Source organism: Rhincodon typus, chromosome 27 (genome assembly GCF_021869965.1).
Source record: "Rhincodon typus isolate 14 chromosome 27, sRhiTyp1.1, whole genome shotgun sequence".
NCBI classification, from domain to species: Eukaryota; Metazoa; Chordata; class Chondrichthyes; order Orectolobiformes; family Rhincodontidae; genus Rhincodon; species Rhincodon typus.
In genome coordinates, this window is record NC_063358.1 from 38,521,991 (window position 1) to 38,540,375 (window position 18,385).

The window sequence follows — 18,385 nt, forward strand, 5'->3', positions numbered from 1 at the left end:
AACACGGTGTAGAGCTGGATGAACCTGAGATAACACGGTGTAGAGCTAGATGAACCTGAGATAACACGGTGTAGAGTTCATCCAGCTCTACACTGTGTTATCACTAATTGTTAGACATTTCTCTCGAACCTTCAGCTCAAAGATGTTTTGCATTGTGAATTACTGGCAGTGTGTACTGATAATAATCACTTGGGGAACTGGGGTTTATGGACAAAGGGCAGGAAAGTGGATATGAGGAGAGTCAGATCAACCATGAATGGTGGAGCAAGCTTGAGGGGGCAGTCAGCTTACTCCTGTTCCTATTTCTTATGGTCTTATGGTACTAATATGGTGAGGACAACTGTATAACTGGGATCTTGATGAACAAGTTATCCTTTAAAGGAGTTACATCCACGATTTAAAATGTAAACTTTGGCCAAATTGGTGGACATGCATTGTAGGAACAGAAATGGTCTTGTTAATAGGCTCCTTAGCCTTAACTTTCCACTGCAAATTTAACAGATCAAATGCAGTCATTCGTTCAGATGGGCATGCTTTCAAGAGATTAAGAGAAGCAGAGTGATCATCCAGCAACTTGTGGCCATACACGACTCTCGGAGAATTGTGCCTCAGTAAATGTCACTGGGTTATTTACTGATAACTAATTCACTAGTTTAATTCACTGGTATTAACCTGGGAAGTTCTGGCCCATCACACATTTTCAATGTAGTGCCAACCACTTTCACCATCCCAGGTATAGCGGGCAACAGCAATGAATGCCACCGACCACTTTCCATCAACACTGTTGCACAAAGCTATTTCAGGCAGTTAAAACCACTGCTCAATTACTTGTTAAATAGCAAAGATCCATCATTTTGTCCAAACTCCACTCCTGTACAGCTCTTAACACTGCACAATGACAGTTTGAAAATAGACCCATTATTCAGGCCACCTCTTACCCGGGATATGAATACGTGTGTTATCAAATTGAGTTGTGTCTGACTTATCCTGTGAGAAATTTCAAATTCTGAAATAAAGTGATTATTGCAAATAGGGAGTAAGTATAACTCATTCCAGCTTTCGCTCGCAATGCACACTGTCAATATCCAGTCTCTGTAACCAGAGTTATGGCTATGTTATATTAGACAGTACACACTGCCAGCAAATTGTATTTGCACACACTCTTCCACAATATGCATTGTGGGCTGGTTTCTGGATGTGGTCAGCATTTATTGCCTGTTGCAGACAGCCTGCTAGTGTGCCTCTCTCTTGAACTACTGCAGTTCCTATGGTGTTGGTATTTTACTGTACCTCAGGATACTGATCCATTCACAGTGATATGTGTCTAAATCATAGTGTGCAATTAATTTCAGCATTTCATTGATGGTTGGCAGGAGGCTAACAGGGCAGCAACTGCTTTGGTTAGGCTCACCCTCTCTTTGCAGATGGGTAATATTTGTGCCACACAAGAGAAAATACTAATCATCCCATCTTGACATTCAATCACATTACAGTTGCTCCATTCCTCACTTGCAACATCCCTGGGGATTACCACTGGCCAGAATTTTGCCATATAAACACTGTGGGTGCAGGAGTAAGTCATAGTTTAGGAATACTGTGGTGAATAACTCACCTCCTGACTCCCCCAAAGCCTGTCCATTATCTATAAGGCACAAGTCAGGAGTGTGAGGGAATACTCCCCACTGGCTTGGATTGGTGCAACTCCAACAGCACTTAAGAAGCTCGACACCACCTGGGACAATGCTGCTCACTTAAATTATTTCCACCACTTTTAACACTCTATCCTTCAACCACTAATGCACAATGGCAGCAATCTGTACCAAGTACAAGATACTTCATGTTTACAAGACGCACTGCAGCAACTCATCAAGTCTCATTCAACAATACTTTCCAAACCATGACCACTACTACCAGAAGGACAAGGCCAGCAAATGCATGGGAAAACCACCACGTACAAGTTCACTTCCAAGCAACTCACCATCCTGACCAGGATATATATCGCTGTTCCTTTCAGTGGCACTGGGTCAAAATCCTGGAATCCCTCTCTAACGGCATTGCGGGCCTACCCACAGCAGGTCACCTGCAGCAATTCAAGAAGGCAGCTCATCACTACCTTCCTGCTCACCCTCCAGGATAAGTTTCCCATGGAGCTATTTGCAAGAGCAAAGAATTCTCCTTGTGTCATGTCCAATATTTATCCCCTTAAAATAAAACAGATTATCTGGCCAATAGGACATTACCTATTTGTGGGAGTTTGCCCCGTTCTGCTGTATTTCTTACTTCAAACCTTTTTCTATAGCTGAAAAGTGCTTTTGGCCATCCTGAAATCACAAAAGCAGCTATATAAATGCAGGTCTTTCTTCAAAGGCAGTTCATGAAGTAAGAAATAGAAACGACAGCAGGCCCCTTAAGCCTGCTCCACGATTTAATAGATACATGGCTCATCTAATCTTAGTCTCAATACCATTTTCCAGCCTGCCACTCCTCATAACTTTTGACTCTTTTCCACGTTAAAAATCTACATAACTCAGCCTGGAATATATTTAATGACTCAGCCTCCTCTGCTGTTGGGGAAGAGAATGCCAGAGATGAACAATTCCTGTGATGAAGAAATTCATCCTCATCTGCATCTTAAATGGGAGGCAACTTTTGAAACAGTGTCCCTGGTTCAGGAGAAAATATCTTCTCAGCCTCTACCCAGTTCAAACACCCCAGGATCCTTATACATGTTTTGATAAAATCGCCTCTTGTTCTTCTATGCTCCTGTGAAGGAATAACAGAAATGCACACACTTAGCGCATGTGCGCGGCACTCTCTCTCTCGGCGTTTACACACTTCACATATATACATTAGACAACAAAACACATCAATAAACAGTCACACAGAAATCTTTTGAATTGACAAATCCAAACATTCGGCAAATTTGCTGACACAAGAATACAAGCAGTCTTGCCCAGCAATCTTCACAGCACGCGAAGCAGTTAAACTGAGACAACAAAAGGCAAGGAATTACCACATCGAGCAGTAGAGCTGTATTTAATAAAAACCCACTTGTTTGGGGAGCTGCCAACCGTGCCTTTTTGCAACCTCTGTGAAAATCTCAGATTCTGGGCTGCTCAAATTAAACGGACCAGTGGGGAGATCACAGAGAAAGGAGGCAAATCCAGTGTAAGTGGGAACATTTTCCCAAATAAACAATCGCAATCTTATTGACAAGATTGGAACTCACATTACACCACACCTCATAATAGTACTTTCTAATCACAGCGGCAATTACATGGGATTAATGGGGAGGTCAGTTTGTTTGGAATACATTGTATGCACTTGCATCAGATCTAAATCCTCAGAATTTCTCTCATTTCCCCCCAGCCTGACTCTGTATGTGGTTTCACTCTTTCCAAGGACACAATGACAGGTTGCAACTCGGGGGAAGAAAGGGGCGACTTATGGAATGGCAACTTGAGCGTTGTGGATAATTGTTCTTCCTGTCAGGTCTCTGTGCAGCTTCACCAAGATCGGAGCTGGCAGAGGTGTCTGTGTGATGAGGTACTGAGCCACAACAGGTAAGAAAGCTCCCAGAGCCGGTTCCCCAACTGTGCGAATTGAACTGATCTCATCAAGGAGAGCTGTGGTGTCTAATTGATATCCTTAGGCTAGGGAGGGCGAACATTAACCAGTTTTCCTACTCCTGATAGAAACGTGTGTGTGAAGGCTGCCTAAGGCTCCCCTTCTGATGATTAAACACTCCCTGTCAAGATTCACACTTGTTTAAAAGGACACCAGGGTAAGATACTGAACACAGAGTGAATGGTTTCGGAAACACAGGCAGGCAGAAAGAAAAATGGACCACAAATATACCAAGAGGATGGAGTGGGTAACTACACCACATGGTGTACACATTGAATATAACAACATGCACCAGCTTACTGCTTGTGACGTATGTGTGATAGGCAAGCGGTCTATATGCAGTGGATAGAGTGCACAAGGCAGGAGGTGGCTGTTTGACATTGAAACATTATCGACTCCAATACTGAGTTGGCCGAACTCAGGTAATGCTAGGGTCAACCTTATCCCAGGCCCAAAGGTTGCCCACATGTGGGAGAGGACAGAAGGCCTCGCTGCCAATGGACTTCAGTTACTTCTTAGGACATTTGGGGCAAATATTTTAAAAGAAATTCTCAATCTTTCAAAGACCATTTCTCATGATCAAGGGTGTGAGTTTGCGAGTGAGTGAGGGCGAGTTTGTTACCAGCCACTAGCAATGAAGACTCCATTCAGCAAGATCTACAGCTAGTTTGAAGCCTGCCTTATGGACTCCCAGGAAAGACAGACAATCATTCACTTTCCAAGCTCCTCTCCCTCATGAAGTTGGGGAGATTGATTCTCTGAGTTTCAGCTCTTGATTGAAACAGTTACCCATTAGCAGGTCTTGTAAACCACAGCCCTCCTTGTCCTGAACGTTCAAACATTGTTGGACTGTTGATGCAAAGTGGGAAAATTCTCCTCTTCAGTTCAGGTTATGCCACTTATGTGTTAAAACTGCAGCCTCTAGTGGAATAAAGTCAAACAGCTTTGGTTCGGATAAAATTTGGGATGCAAATTTGGGGGGTGAATTGAGTCTGAGAACTCAGAATGTCAGTTGGAGTACAAAAAGTAAAATACTGCAAAAGTTAGACAGTTGAAATAAATACACAAAAATACTGAAGGCACTGGGGTTAGGCGACATCTGTGGAGAAAAGAACAGCTACATTTCAGGTTGAGATGAGCTATTGTGAGTGAAAAACCACTGATCCAAAATCTTACCTCTGCTTCTCTCTGAATACACTACCTGACCTGATGAGTACTTCCAGTATCTCTTGTCTTTGACATGGCAAGCAATGCTCTAAATCGATGCCAGCACACCACACAGAGAGACCGCTTTGAGCTGCTCCAGCTAATACTCAGGTAGAGTGTTCAATTTGTCTTCCATACTAGTGTAAACCAGGCAACAGCCAATCCATAGTGTTTTCTATTGCATGTGATTTTCTCTCTCTGATCACATCAGTGAGGATGATGTGCTTGGCTAATTATTTCCTGATCCAAACTAATAGGGAAATTAGTTTCAAACCTATGATTTCCTTTGTGCTCACAATGGCGAGGGAGTAATCCATGATGTACAATGAAAAGAAATAACGTACATTTATATAACATCTTTCACATCCTCATGATGTCTCAAAGTATGTTACAGATGGTTGATTGTTATATAATTGATTCTTCCCCATTGTTATCAGACTTATGAACTGACCTCTCATTTATTAGAGTTGATCTTTCTCTGCACCTTCTGTGTAGCTATAACACTATATTCTGCATTCTGTTCTATTGCCCTGATGCACTTATGTAAGGTATGATTTGTCTGGATAACATGCAATACAATACTTTTCACTGTTTCTCGGTACACGTGACAGTAATAAATCAAATCAAATCAAATCAGACAGTTAGCACCTATAGGCTAATCAACGTCACAGGATGTCGATCAGGGTATGAAGGGTGTTGTTGGGAGGAGCTACATGTTTTGAAGTCTTTAGCCTTCCGTGGTAAGTCCTGGTAGCAAAACAATTATGTGTCTTCAGTCTTAATTCTAGCCTGAAATCTCACAATGGACTCTCGTATCTCGGTTGTAACTAGCTATTAAATATTACGTAATAAACCAGCTCTGTTTATTAAGATTGAGCTTTTCTTCTGCCAAAGACTTTGTGTGGACATCCTTCTGCACAGTCACCTATAAGGAAGATTAGTGGCAGTAATCTCATATGATGCTGGTGGGTGCGGCCGCACATATGGGTTACTTTTGGAAATGTAATCTAGGAAACATGATACCTAAGACATGCATACTAAGTTTCTGCTAATAGCAATAGGGTAAATCAGTAGCTAATCAGATTTTAGTGAGGTTAGTTACGGGATGAATAACAGCTAGAACATAACTTTAATGCCGCCATGGAATCATTGATAGGAATCTGAATAATTGGAGTGTCTGTGTAACAGCTGAAAGATAGCACCTTTGACAGAGTAGCACTGGGGTGTGAGCCTAGATTACATACCCAAAAGCTTTGGAGTGATACATAAATCTGCAAGGTTCTTACTCACCTGGAACATGAACACCACTTACAACTCAACCTGAAATTCAGGATTAACACCTGAACACTGAATCTCAGTCACAGCTCTTACCTGATCCGGGAGTATTTCAAATCATCTCTTGTGGCATCAGTCAAGAGGTCTTGCAGCGTGTATCCATTGGCTACAATCTGTAACATGAATATGAGACAGCACTGGAATCACCACGACATGCGTATCTCTGACCACAGATCCCCTCATCATTCCTCCTCTCTCCTGAGCCCTTAGTGCTCTTTCATGAGCTTCAGCATTCTCTGATAACTTCTGCCGAGTAGACTGTCTCCATGTAGTAACTGAAGCAGGCAGTATCACCAGCCATTCACCATTGGGAGTTGAACCCAACCTGGTACCTGCACCTGAGAGACACAGAGCTTCCAGGTGCCTGCCACACTTTCCACATCAAGCAGATGTTCACCTGCACATCTGCCAATGTGGTATACTGCATCCGCTGTACCCGGTGTGGCTTCCTCTACATCGGGGAAACCAAGCGGAGACTCGGGGACCGCTTTGCAGAACACCTACGCTCGGTTCGCAATAAACAACTGCACCTCCCAGTCGCGAACCATTTCAACTCCCCCTCCCATTCCTCAGACGACATGTCCATCCTGGGCCTCCTGCAGTGCCACAACGATGCCACCCGAAGGTTGCAGGAACAGCAACTCATATTCCGCTTGGGAACCCTGCAGCCCAATGGTATCAATGTGGATTTCACAAGTTTCAAAATCTCCCCTCCCCCCACCGCATCCCAAAACCAGTCCAACTCGTCCCTGCCTCCCTAACCTGTTCTTCCTCCCACCTATCCCCTCCTCCCACCTCAAGCCGCACCTCCATCTCCTACCGACCAACCTCATCCCGCCCCCTTGACCTGTCCGTCCTCCCTGGACTGACCTATCCCCTTCCTAACTCCCTACCTACACTCACCTTTCCTGGCCCCATCCCCGCCTCTTCGACCTGTTTGATTCCTCTCCACCTATCCTCTCCTCTATCCCTCTTCTATCCGCCTCCCACTCTCTCCCTATTTATTTCAAAACCCCCTTCCCCTCCCCCTTTTCTGATGAAGGGTCTAGGCCCGAAACGTCAGCCTCTCTGCTCCTATGATGCTGCTTGGCCTGCTGTGTTCATCCAGCCCTGCACCTTGTTGTCTCGGATTCTCCAGCATCTGCAGTTCCTACTATCTCTGATTCGATTTTAACTCCACTTCAACACACCAACTTGTTCTCTGACCAACAGCTCTGTATCAGGCTTGTTGCCCTGCTCCAGTGAAGCTTAGTGCAAGCTGGAAAACGCCTCATTTTCCACTTAAGAACTCTATAGCCTTTTGGACTCACCAGTTTTAGGGTTTGAGGCACCTTCTCCTATGTCCTTACCTCAACCTCCACACATCAGGCCTCGCTATTACACATCAGGCCTCGCTATTACACACTATCCATAGTTAACCATTAACAGTCCCCATTACTACGCATTCATTCTCCTAGGGTGACTGTTATACACTCCTTTGTCTATCCAACTGTTCTTCTCTCCCTTTGGGCTCTATGTCTATCTATCATTTACTCTTTACCCCCTCCCCCATCCTATCTTCTCCCAGATATTTTCCTAGCTACCATCAGTTCTGAGGAAGGGTCACTGAACCCAAAACGTTAACTCTGATTTATCTCCACAGATGTTGCCAAACTTGCTGCATATTTCCAATTTTGTTTCTGGAACCTGCACACGTGGGGCTTGCTGGTGAACTATCACCACAGCAGGTTTTGCTCTGAGTAGCTCAGTGGAGAAGCTCAACAGTGACCCTGGCTGAGAACAGCTAACTCCAATCAAGCAATGAAATCACTCTGGGTGCTTCAGCACCTCACTGCTGTGGGTAATCTGGTGGCTGGAGGAGCAAATCGGACTAGACCAGATAGATCAGATCTATCATCAACTAGCAACAACTCTCTCACTGCAGCTGGATAAATAGCGGCAGCTTCCAGTAACCTCCTTACCTGAGCCACACCAATCTCACAGGACCCAGAGAAATCCCACCTCCTGCAAGGGTACGGATTTTCAGAGAGAGGCACATTCAGGTCATTGGGTTTTAGAATGCGAGGTGATAGTTTTAGTAGAAGGGCTGGTCGATTTGAAACAGAGATGAGGAGAAATGTCTTCTCTCAAAGCGTTGTGAATTTATGGAATTCATCACTCCTCTGTGTGTGGAGGATGTTGGGACACTGAATAAAGTTAAGGAGCAAATAGACAAGTTTTTAATTCGTAACAGGTTGAAGAGTCACGGAGAGTGGGCAGGGAAGTGGAGCCAAGTCTGAGATGAGATCAGCTACAATCATATTAAATAGTGATGCAGGCTCCACTTTTTTTATGTTACAAGCAATAAGGAGGGAAAGGTCATAACACAGATGACAAACCTTCAGCGTGGGTAGAGATTGGGGCAAAAAAATTTCTTCAGGTTAGTGAATGTGAAAACTCACTTGTGGTCTGGGTTAGAGTTAGAGCCTGGACAATTCTGCTCCTGGTCTCCCTGAGCTCAACTACACAGTCGTCCTGTTGGAGCACATACAATTCCTCAATAAGAACTCAACCTACACGACACTGGGATATCCAATAAGGTGATTCTGAAGCACAGTTACCTCATTATTCTGTGGGGAGAAATCAAGAAACACCCAGACTGCTAAATGATTGGGCAGATAAGAGAGAACTAGGAAATTGAGGGGCTGAACTGTCTACTCCTGCTCCTAGTTATGTTCTTATCTAACTGAGATCAGCTGATGTATGCCTCAGCATTTTCCTGGGCATGGCTGTCCTCATCAGTGGGGAAGAGCCTCCTTCTTCAAATGGAATCATAGGCATTCAAATGAAATTCAAAGCCTGTTAAAACCACAACAATTTACTTAGTGTGCAAATATCTTTGATGCAAACACTGGTGATTCTTTCCAGTAGATCAGTAGCTCTGCAGAGAGCTGCCTAAGGGCCAGGGAGTGGCCTCAACATCAGTATTATACACATCATCAGTCAAACAGTGTATGTTTGAGAATTCCAGTGTGTGCTCACAGCCTACTGAATTCCCTCAGGCTCCACTCAGAAAGCAGAACTTTACAGCATTTTATCGTCATGATAACTGCATGTGTCTGGAAGCCAGAGGGTGAGCAACTGTGAGTGACTTCTGGCTGTGACTGTACTGTCAAAACTCATCATGTTTGTAATCAGACAGCACATAACAAAGACTGGTCCAAATAAAACCCATTGCGGCTGGTCACCGATGGATCTAACTGCTGAGCAGTTAGCATGGAAACATGGATGTACACACAGGAACTTGTAATTAGGAATGCTGCAGATTTGACCAATGACCCAGTCTGTATCAAACTTTTCAAAGGGCCTTCTCTAATAGGAGAGGTGAATGGATTGGCTGACGAGCCTGCCATCAGCTAACTCAAGGCATTACAGAATCAGAGAATCCCTACAGTGTGGAAGCAGGCCACACCGACCCACTGAAGTGCAACTCACCCAGACCCAGCCCACCCCTATAACCCTGCATTTCCCATGGCTAACCCACCTAAAATGCACATTGCTGGGCACTATGGGCAATTTAGCATGGCCAATCCACCTAACCCGCACACCTTTGGACTAGTGAGTGAGAACAGAAAATGCTGGAAACACTCAGGTCTGCCAGCACAGCATTAGAGGGAACATTTCAGCTGAATGACTTTCCATTGGGAGTGTAGTGACTCCAGTCTGAAATGGTTGCTTCTCCTACATTCCCTGCTATTTACTTATCTTTGTTAGTCAAATTGTCCACTGCCTTTTCTTGCCACTCTAATTCCTGGATCCCTCTCATCTTCCCTAATCCTTTAGCCATCTCTGTGTTTCTTGATTTCTCTCCTCAGAATAGAGGGGTAACTGTGCTTCAGAATCACCTTATTGGAGATCTCAGAGATGTGTAGTCATGTTGAGCTCATATTGAGGAACTGTATGTGCTCCAATAGGAGTGGTCTGTGCTTGAGCTCATGGTGTCCAGGGACAGAAGTGTACAGGCCCTAACTCTAACCCTATTCACAATTGAATTTTCACATCCGCTAACCTGAAGGAAATGTTTGCCTCAATCTCTACCCACGCTGAAGGTTTGTCATCTGTCTTATCACCTTTTCCCGCATGTTGCTTGTAATATAACTCACAAAGTGTTCTGTGTCTCATCATCCTCTCATACATTTGCTCCTAATTGGCAACACTGTGGGTTTAAAGTCATAATTGTTCAATTCTTCCATTGTCTGCCTCTTCCCTACATCTATAACCATCTAAACTGCCCGAGATTACGACACTGCTGCAATATTGGTCTCTTGCTCTTCTCTGATTTTAATCACTCCACTGGTGCTGCTTGGGCCTAAACAATGGAACTTCCTCCCTATGCCTGTCTGCTTCTCTGCCTCGCTCTCTTCTATCAGGACCCTTCTCAAAGTCCACATCTTTACCCAAGATTTTGGCCATCTCTCCTAATGTTAATTTCTTTGGCTTGGTATCCATTTCTAGCTGTCAAATACCTTGGATTATTTTACTTTGTTAAAGGTATTATACAGTTACAAGTCTCCCCTTTATATCTCCCTTCCTTCTTGATTTAATTGACTCCAGGTAGGCACAGTATGGCCATTCCTTGATATCTCATTCCAATCAGCATTCATTACATATGCTCATAGGTCAGACAACTCATGGAAGGAGTAGGCAATCTGTAACATCTAAAACCATCTTTCAATCTTAATACTTCTCACTATAATCTCATAACACTCTACACAAGCCTCAATAGCTCTTACCTTGTCAATTGTTTGTTTATCAACTTGAGCTGTTAACAGCCACTGTGTAAGCTCCTCTGTTTCAGAGTCCACAGGAGCTGATTGGAAGCCTGAGTAGACATCTAGTCAAGAACATCAAAGAGAATGTTAATGAACAGTTTGTGCCAAATTCTGTGTTCACATTTCAGCGAGAGGCCTGATTGACATGAAAACAGGGATAATCAGGAAGCTCATCCTCTCCTAATCGATCTCCAAACAACCTCTCTCTCAACCAAAAGCTGGTTGAACCCATTTATTTCAAAGATGTTTCGTGTCATCTACCCTATGAGCTAATGAGAAAATTCCTGAAGATTTTCTTTCCCAGGAAGAATCGCACAGATTGGCCAAGAAAAATGATATGTCTGGGGATTGGGAGCAGTTTAGAATTCAGCAAAGAATGACCAAGGGATTGTTTAAGAAGGGGAAAATACAGTATGAAAGTAAGCTTGCAGGGAACATAAAGACTCTGAAAGAGATTGGTGAAGACAAATGTAGGTCCCCTACAGACAGAAACGGGGGACTGTATAATAGGGGACAAAGAAATGACTGAGCAACCGAATACATATTTTGGTTCTGTCTTCACATAAAAGAGGACCCAAATCAGATACCAGAAATGTTGGAGAATGCAAGATTTAGTGAGAGGGAAGAACTGAGGGGGATCAATATTATAGAGAAATGGTGCTGGGAAAATTGTTGGGATTGAAGGCGGATAAATCCTCAGGGCCTGATAATCTATATCCCAGAGTACTTATGGAAGTGGCTCTAGAAATAATGGATGCATTGGCAGTCATCTTCCAGGATTCCATAAACTCTGGAACAGTCCCTGCAGATTGGAACTTAGCTAATGTCACTCCAATATTCAAAAAGGGAGGTAGAGAGAAAACAGGGAATTATAGACCAGTTAGCCTAACATCAGTAGTGGGGAAAATTCTTGAATCCATTATCAAGGACTTTTACAGCAGAGTGTTTGGAAAGCAGTAGCAGAATTGAACAGTCAGCATGGATTTATGAAGGAGAAATCATGCTTGTCAAATCTGTTGGAATTCTATGAAAATGTAACTAGTAGAGTTGACAAGGGGTAGCCAATCAATGTGGTATATTTGGACTTTCAGAAAGTGTTTGACAAAGTCCCGCATAAGAGATTATTGTACAAGATTAAAGTGCATGGGATTCAGGGAAGTGTATTGAGATGGATAGGAAACTGGTTGGCAGAGAGGAAACAAAGAGTAGGAATTAATGGGTCCTTTTCAAGTTGGCAGGCAGTAACTAGTGAGGTGCAACAGGGATTGGTGCTGGGTCCCCAGCTATTCACAATAATATATTAATGATTTGGATAAGGGAACAAAATGTAACATCTCCAAATCTGCAGATGATTCCAAGTTGGGTGGGAGGACGAACTGTGACGAGGATGCAGAGGTCCTTCAGCATGATCTCAAAAGGTTGGGTGAGTGGGCAAATCAATGGCAGATGCAGTATAATTTGGATAAATGTGAGGTTATCCACTTTCGAAGCAAGAACGAGAAGGCAAATTACTACCCGAATGGGTGTAAATTGGGAGAGGGGAGTGTGCAGCGGGACCTGGGTGTCCTTGTGCGCCAGTTGCTGAAGGTAAGCATGCAGGTGCAGCAGGCAGTAAAGAAGGTAAATGGTATGTTGGCCTTCATTGCGAGAGGTTTCGAGTACAGGAGCAGGGATGTGTTGTTACAGTTGTACAGGGCCTTGGTGAGACCACACCTAGAATATTGTGTGTAGTTTTGGTCTCCTTTTCTGAGGAAGGATGACCTTGCTCTCGAGGGAGTGCAGCAAAAGTTTACCAGGCTGATTCCGGGGATAGTAGGTCTGACGTATGAGGAAAGATTGACTAGGTTGGGATTGATTTTGCTGGAGTTCAGATGAATGAGGGGGGATCTCATAGAGACTTATAAAATTCTAACAGGACTGGACAGGGTAGATGCAGGGAGGACGTTCCCGATGGTGGGTGTGTCCAGAACCAGAGGTCACAGTATGAAGATTCGGGGTAGATGATTTAGGGCGGAAATGAAGAGACATTTCTTCACCCAAAGAGTGGAATTCATTACCACAGGAAGTAGATCGTACCAAAACATTGAATGTATTCAAGAGACGGCTAGATATAGCACTTGGGGCAAATAGGATCAAAGGTTATGGGAAGAAAGCAGGATTAAGCTATTGAGTTGGACGATCAGCCATGATCGTGAAGAATAGCAGAGCAAGCTCGAAGGGCTGAATGGCCTTCTCCTGCTCCTATCTTTTATGTTTCTATGCCTTCTATGTTTCTATTCCTCAACTAATCATTCCTCAATTTTGGGCCATTCTCCTCAGCTCCCCCTTCATCTGGATCAGTCACCCGCAAATCTGATAAACTTTAATGATGTTAACTCAAAGGCTCCTCTGGGCCACAGGACACGTTTGACATCCTTAAATGCTCCTTCTAACTTAGATTCAAATATCTGGAATCCTAGACTCCCCCAGGTGCCCAAAGCATTTGAAGGTAAGTAATATCTTTTCTGTGATGAACTTGTAGACAGTGAACCAGATGGGCTAGGTCAGTAAATGAGGATATTTAAAACAGGAAATATGTCTGTAAATTGGCGTTTAGACCCAAACATTGCATGGTCACACTACATTTGAATGATTCAGATGGACAATTGTACACTCTGCTTCTTTTCTCAATACAGCTCACACTGACCCTCCTTCCTGTGGATTAGGAAAGGCAATGGCCTAATGGTATTATCGCTGGACTCTTAGTTCAGGGACCCAGGGAATGTCTTGGGGATCTGAGTTTGAATCCCACCATCACAGATGGCGGAATTTGAATCCAATTAAAAAAAATTTGGAATTGACCATGAAGCCACTATCAATTGTGGTAAAAACCTATCGGGTTCACTAATGTCCTTCAGGGAAGGAAACTGCCATCCTTACCTGGTTTGGCCTATGTGTGACTCCAGACTGACAACAATGTGGTTGACTCTTAACTGCCCTCTGGGCAATTAGAATGGACAATAAATGCAGGTCCAGCCAGTGATGACCTCACCCCGCAAATGGGTAAAAAAAATCATCACCATCCTCCCGATTCTGTCTCACAACTGGGAGCCTGAGTGATAGCAGTAACTATTACCCTGTCCTTAATTATCTCCAGTCATTAGTAACGGACTGAGTGGAGGCCAAGGCATTTGCATTGCTCAGTGCATCTCACCAAAACCTATCAACATGGTCCCTCACCCTCCTGTTGTAGGAAAGATGTTGTTAAACTTGAAAGAGTTCAGAAAAGATTTACAAGGATGTTGCTAGGGTTGGAGGGTTTGAGCTATAGGGAGAGGCTGAATAGGCTGGGGCTATTTTCCCTGGAGCGTCGGAGGCTGAGAGGTGACCTTATAGAGGTTATAAAATCAAGAGAATCATGGATAGGGTGAATAGCCAAGGTCTTTTTCCCAGGCTAGGGGAGTTCAAATCTTGGGGGCAGAGGTTTAAGGTGAGAGGGGAAAAATTTTAAAAAGACATGAGGGGCAACTTTTTGACACAGAGGAAGGTGCATGTGTGAAATGAGCTGCCAGAGGAAGTGGTGAAGGCTGGTACAGTTACAACATTTAAAAGGCATCTGGATGGACACACGAATAGGAAGTGTTTAGAGGGATATGGGCCAAATGCTGGCAAATGGGGCTAGATTAATTTAGGATATCTGGTTGGTATGGATGAGTTGGACCGAAGGATCTGTTTCCATGCTGTACAACTGTAAGGTCATGTCTCATTAACTTAATTGAGTTTTTTGAAGAAGTAACAAAAATAATTGAAGAAGGCAGAGCAGTGGATCTGATCTACATGGACTTCAGCAAGGCGTTCAAAAATGTTCTACATGGTAGACTGGTTAGCAAGGTACGATAACATAGAATGTAGGGAGAGCTAGCCATTTGGACACAGAGCTGGCTCGAAGGTAGGAGACAAAGGGTACTGGAGACCTGTGCTACTGGGTCCACTGCTTTTTGTCATTTATGTAAATGATTTGGATTTGAACATAGGAGGTATGGTCAGTAAGTTTGCAGATGACACCAAGATTGGAGGTGTCGTGGACAGTGAAGAAGGTTACTTCAGAGTACAATGGGACCTTGTTCAGATGGGCTGATGGGCCAAGGAGTGGCAAATGGAGTTTCATTTAGATAAATGTGAGATGCTGCATTTTGGAAAGGTAAATCAGGGCAGGACTTATGTACTTAATAGTAAGGTCCTGGGGAATGTTGCTGAACAAAGAGACTTTGGAGTGCAGGTTCATAGTTCTTTCAAAGTAGAGTCGCAGGGAGACAGGATAGAGAAGAAGGCATCTTGTATACTTGCCTTTATTAGTCAGTGCGTTGAGTATAGGAGCTGGGGTATCATATTGTGGCTGTACAGGACATCGGTTAGGACACTTTTAGAATACTGCGTTCATTTCTGCTCTCCTTGCTATAGGAAGGATGTTGTGAAACTTGAGAGAGTTCGGAAAAGATTTACAAGGATGTTGCCAAAGTTGGAAGGTTTGAGCTATAGGGAGAGTCTGAATAGGCTGGGGCTATTTTCCCTGGAGCATTGGAGGCTGAGGAGTCTCCTTATAGAGCGTTTATAAAATCATGAGGGGCATGGATAGGGTAAATAGCGAATATCTTTTTCCTACAGTAGCAGAGTCCAAAACTACAGGGCATAGGTTTAAGGTGTGAGGGGAAAGACTTCAAAGGGACCTAAGGGGCAACTTTTTCACATAGAGGGTGGTGTGTGTGTGGAACGAGCTTCCAGAGGAAGTGGTGGAGGTTGGTACAATTATAACATTTAAAAGGCATCTGGATGGGCAAATGAATTGGAAGGGTTTAGAGGGATATGGGCCAAATGCTGGCAAATGGGACTAGGTTAATTTAGGATATCTGGTTGGCATGGACTGGTTGGATTGAAGGGTCTGTTTCCAAGTTGTACATCTCTATGACTCTATGTTGGAGGTTAGAACACATTTCTGTGGCATACTGTTCCCCTGTACGGTGGCCTAAATCTGACACTACAGCAGAGACAGGAATGGGCTGCACAGCCTGTGTCAATGTTGACATTCCAGAATCCATTCCGAAAGAAAGACACAGAAAGAAAGAAGAAAGAGAGAGAGAGAGACCCAATTCATTTGTTTTTGGTTGAGTGAGGAATGTTGGCTAGCACACTGAGAGATTCGGCTCCTCTTCTAGCTGGGAATTTTCAATCTCCAAATGAGTGTTTGATCTGACAGACACATCTCAGATCCCTTAGCACTGCACTGAAGAGGCAGCCTGCTTCCTCACACCCTCTTTCAACATTTAAGATGGACAATTCTACATCCCACCTTTCATCTCTTTGAAACCCATCTCTTCGGCTCAGCATCCAGTAGCTTCACATTTCCGTGGAAGGCCTTACAATGCAACTCTCTGAAAGGTGCTGTACAAATCCAACTTGTTCGCACAGTGTTAGACTTGAGCCTACCCCTTGGAAGCAACAGCACTGTTGGTTGACCCTAATTGTAATTCCTTCCTTTTGATGAGGGGACTGAGGGAGACGGAGACCAGTAACGTGACCAACTGGAACAAGTTGCATCCAATTGCTAAGGACACCGTCCCAAGGCTATGGTATGGTATGGTATTCATGTCCCAACTCTGAGCCAGAAACTGGGTTCAAGTCCCAACTGCTCCATACGTGTTAAATAACATCTCTGAGCAGGTTGATTGGCAAATATCAAATAGTTCTATGGATTGAAAAGGAAGGAAAGGAAGGGTATGATAGCCACTGTCACTTCTTATCACCGGGAGCAGCTACCATCTTGAGAAACTGCTTTGAAATAAGAAAATGGAGGCAATGGGCTCAAAGCAGAAGTATCCACAGAGAGTTAGACGACAGAAAACTACAGCTCCTCCACACTCCGACAACTACATTCACATCTATGTTCCTCCATGGCTGTGTTCCTCCATGGCTGCGTTCCTCCATGGTTGTGTTCCTCCAGCTCCACACTGTGTTGTCTCTGACTCCAGCATCTGCAGTTCTTGCTATCTTCAACTAGATTCACAGTGCTTTCTGAGAATGGTTCAACACCCAAGTGCTTCAGCTTGAAGTGCAAATGTGCATTTAAAAGGAATTTGACTGAAATGCATATTCTGACTTTGTAGAAAATGCAGTTTTACATATTAGAGAAATTAAATGTCAGTATCTCCCTCTCCCTCTAAGTGTGACATTACTGTCACTTTGAACTCCTGTTCCCTTGTAGTAGACTGATTGACCTCCCAGGAAACATGGGATACATGTAGTTACTCAATACTCACCACAAACTCTCTCCAGTATGGCAGTCACGTCCGCAGCTTACATTGCACAATATTTAGACTGAAGTAGATTACAAAGAATTCCGTGAAATGCACACCACAGAAACAGACCATTTGTTCAGCAGTGAATGTGTGCTGCAGCCTTGTCCACTGGGCCCTCTGCCAGACTGGCACACATAGAGTGATCTCACTCTGTGCACACAGCTGCAATCACAAAGTCTACAGTCAGCACTGTGCCATCTCACACCTTTAATGATGTTACTTCAAAGGAAAGTTGGGGAGACTCTCATCAGCATTCCAGCTATTATCCCACAACCAACCCCTTTATAAACAGCTGACTCCATCATTTGTGCAGTTTGACTGAACTCAAATTGGCTGATCCTGCTTTCCAGCACTGACAACACTTCAACAGAGAGAGGAAAAAATACTCCATTCGCCATAAATCTGTTCAGGGCATTCTGCAAGAGTTCTGTTTTAACTGTGGCTGATCTCAAACACAATCCCTTTCATGTTTTATCTCTCTCTTCCTCTTAACCTGCCTCAGCAAATCCAAACAGCTGAACTTGTCACAACTTCACCATGGAAAGTACCTGATGATTTACAGGAAAATGACAGACAGAAGATGAACTCTGACCCTGTTCTTCCTGCCTCATGTGGCTGTGAGGCTTTATAAATCAAAGTACAAACACTCCCTACCACCCGCAGCCACATAATCTCCTGGGAGGGTGAAATAACTCCGTGGAGGCCAGTATCACGTTGCCAAGTCACTCTTTATTTACACATGGAGAGTCCCTGACACTGGTCCAGCTCCCTCAGAGCCAGATGTCAGGCAGAACAGAACCTCTGACACTCCTGTTACTATCTGTCAGCCAGGGCTCCCTGATTGGACCAGATTAACTGCCCCAATCAGGGAACTCACATTCTATGAGGTCCAGCTGGCTGACCTCATGACAATCACAAGGGGGAAACAAACAAGTTTAAAAAGAAGAGGGATAAAAGCAGAAAAAAACACAGCTGGAAGTTCCTATCCAATCCCTTGAGGTAAGCAAAACAACAGAGTCCAGAAGATTATAATGGGCATGGTTAACATCCAGGAAGCCATCTGTCCCATACAGG

At 43.9% G+C, this 18,385-nt stretch overlaps 1 protein-coding gene across 1 annotated transcript in view; it reads right to left on the reverse strand.

Moving 5' to 3' along the window:
- LOC109928097 (mitogen-activated protein kinase kinase kinase 5-like) overlaps positions 1–18,385 on the reverse strand; it is a 151,241-nt gene that overhangs the window by 3,034 nt on the left and 129,822 nt on the right. The window contains exons 24-25 of the mRNA XM_048612962.1: positions 10,941–11,041; positions 6,205–6,281 (exon numbers count right to left, since the gene is read on the reverse strand). Coding sequence (XP_048468919.1) covers positions 6,205–6,281; positions 10,941–11,041 — 178 coding nt within the window. The remainder of the gene's footprint in view (positions 1–6,204; positions 6,282–10,940; positions 11,042–18,385) is intronic.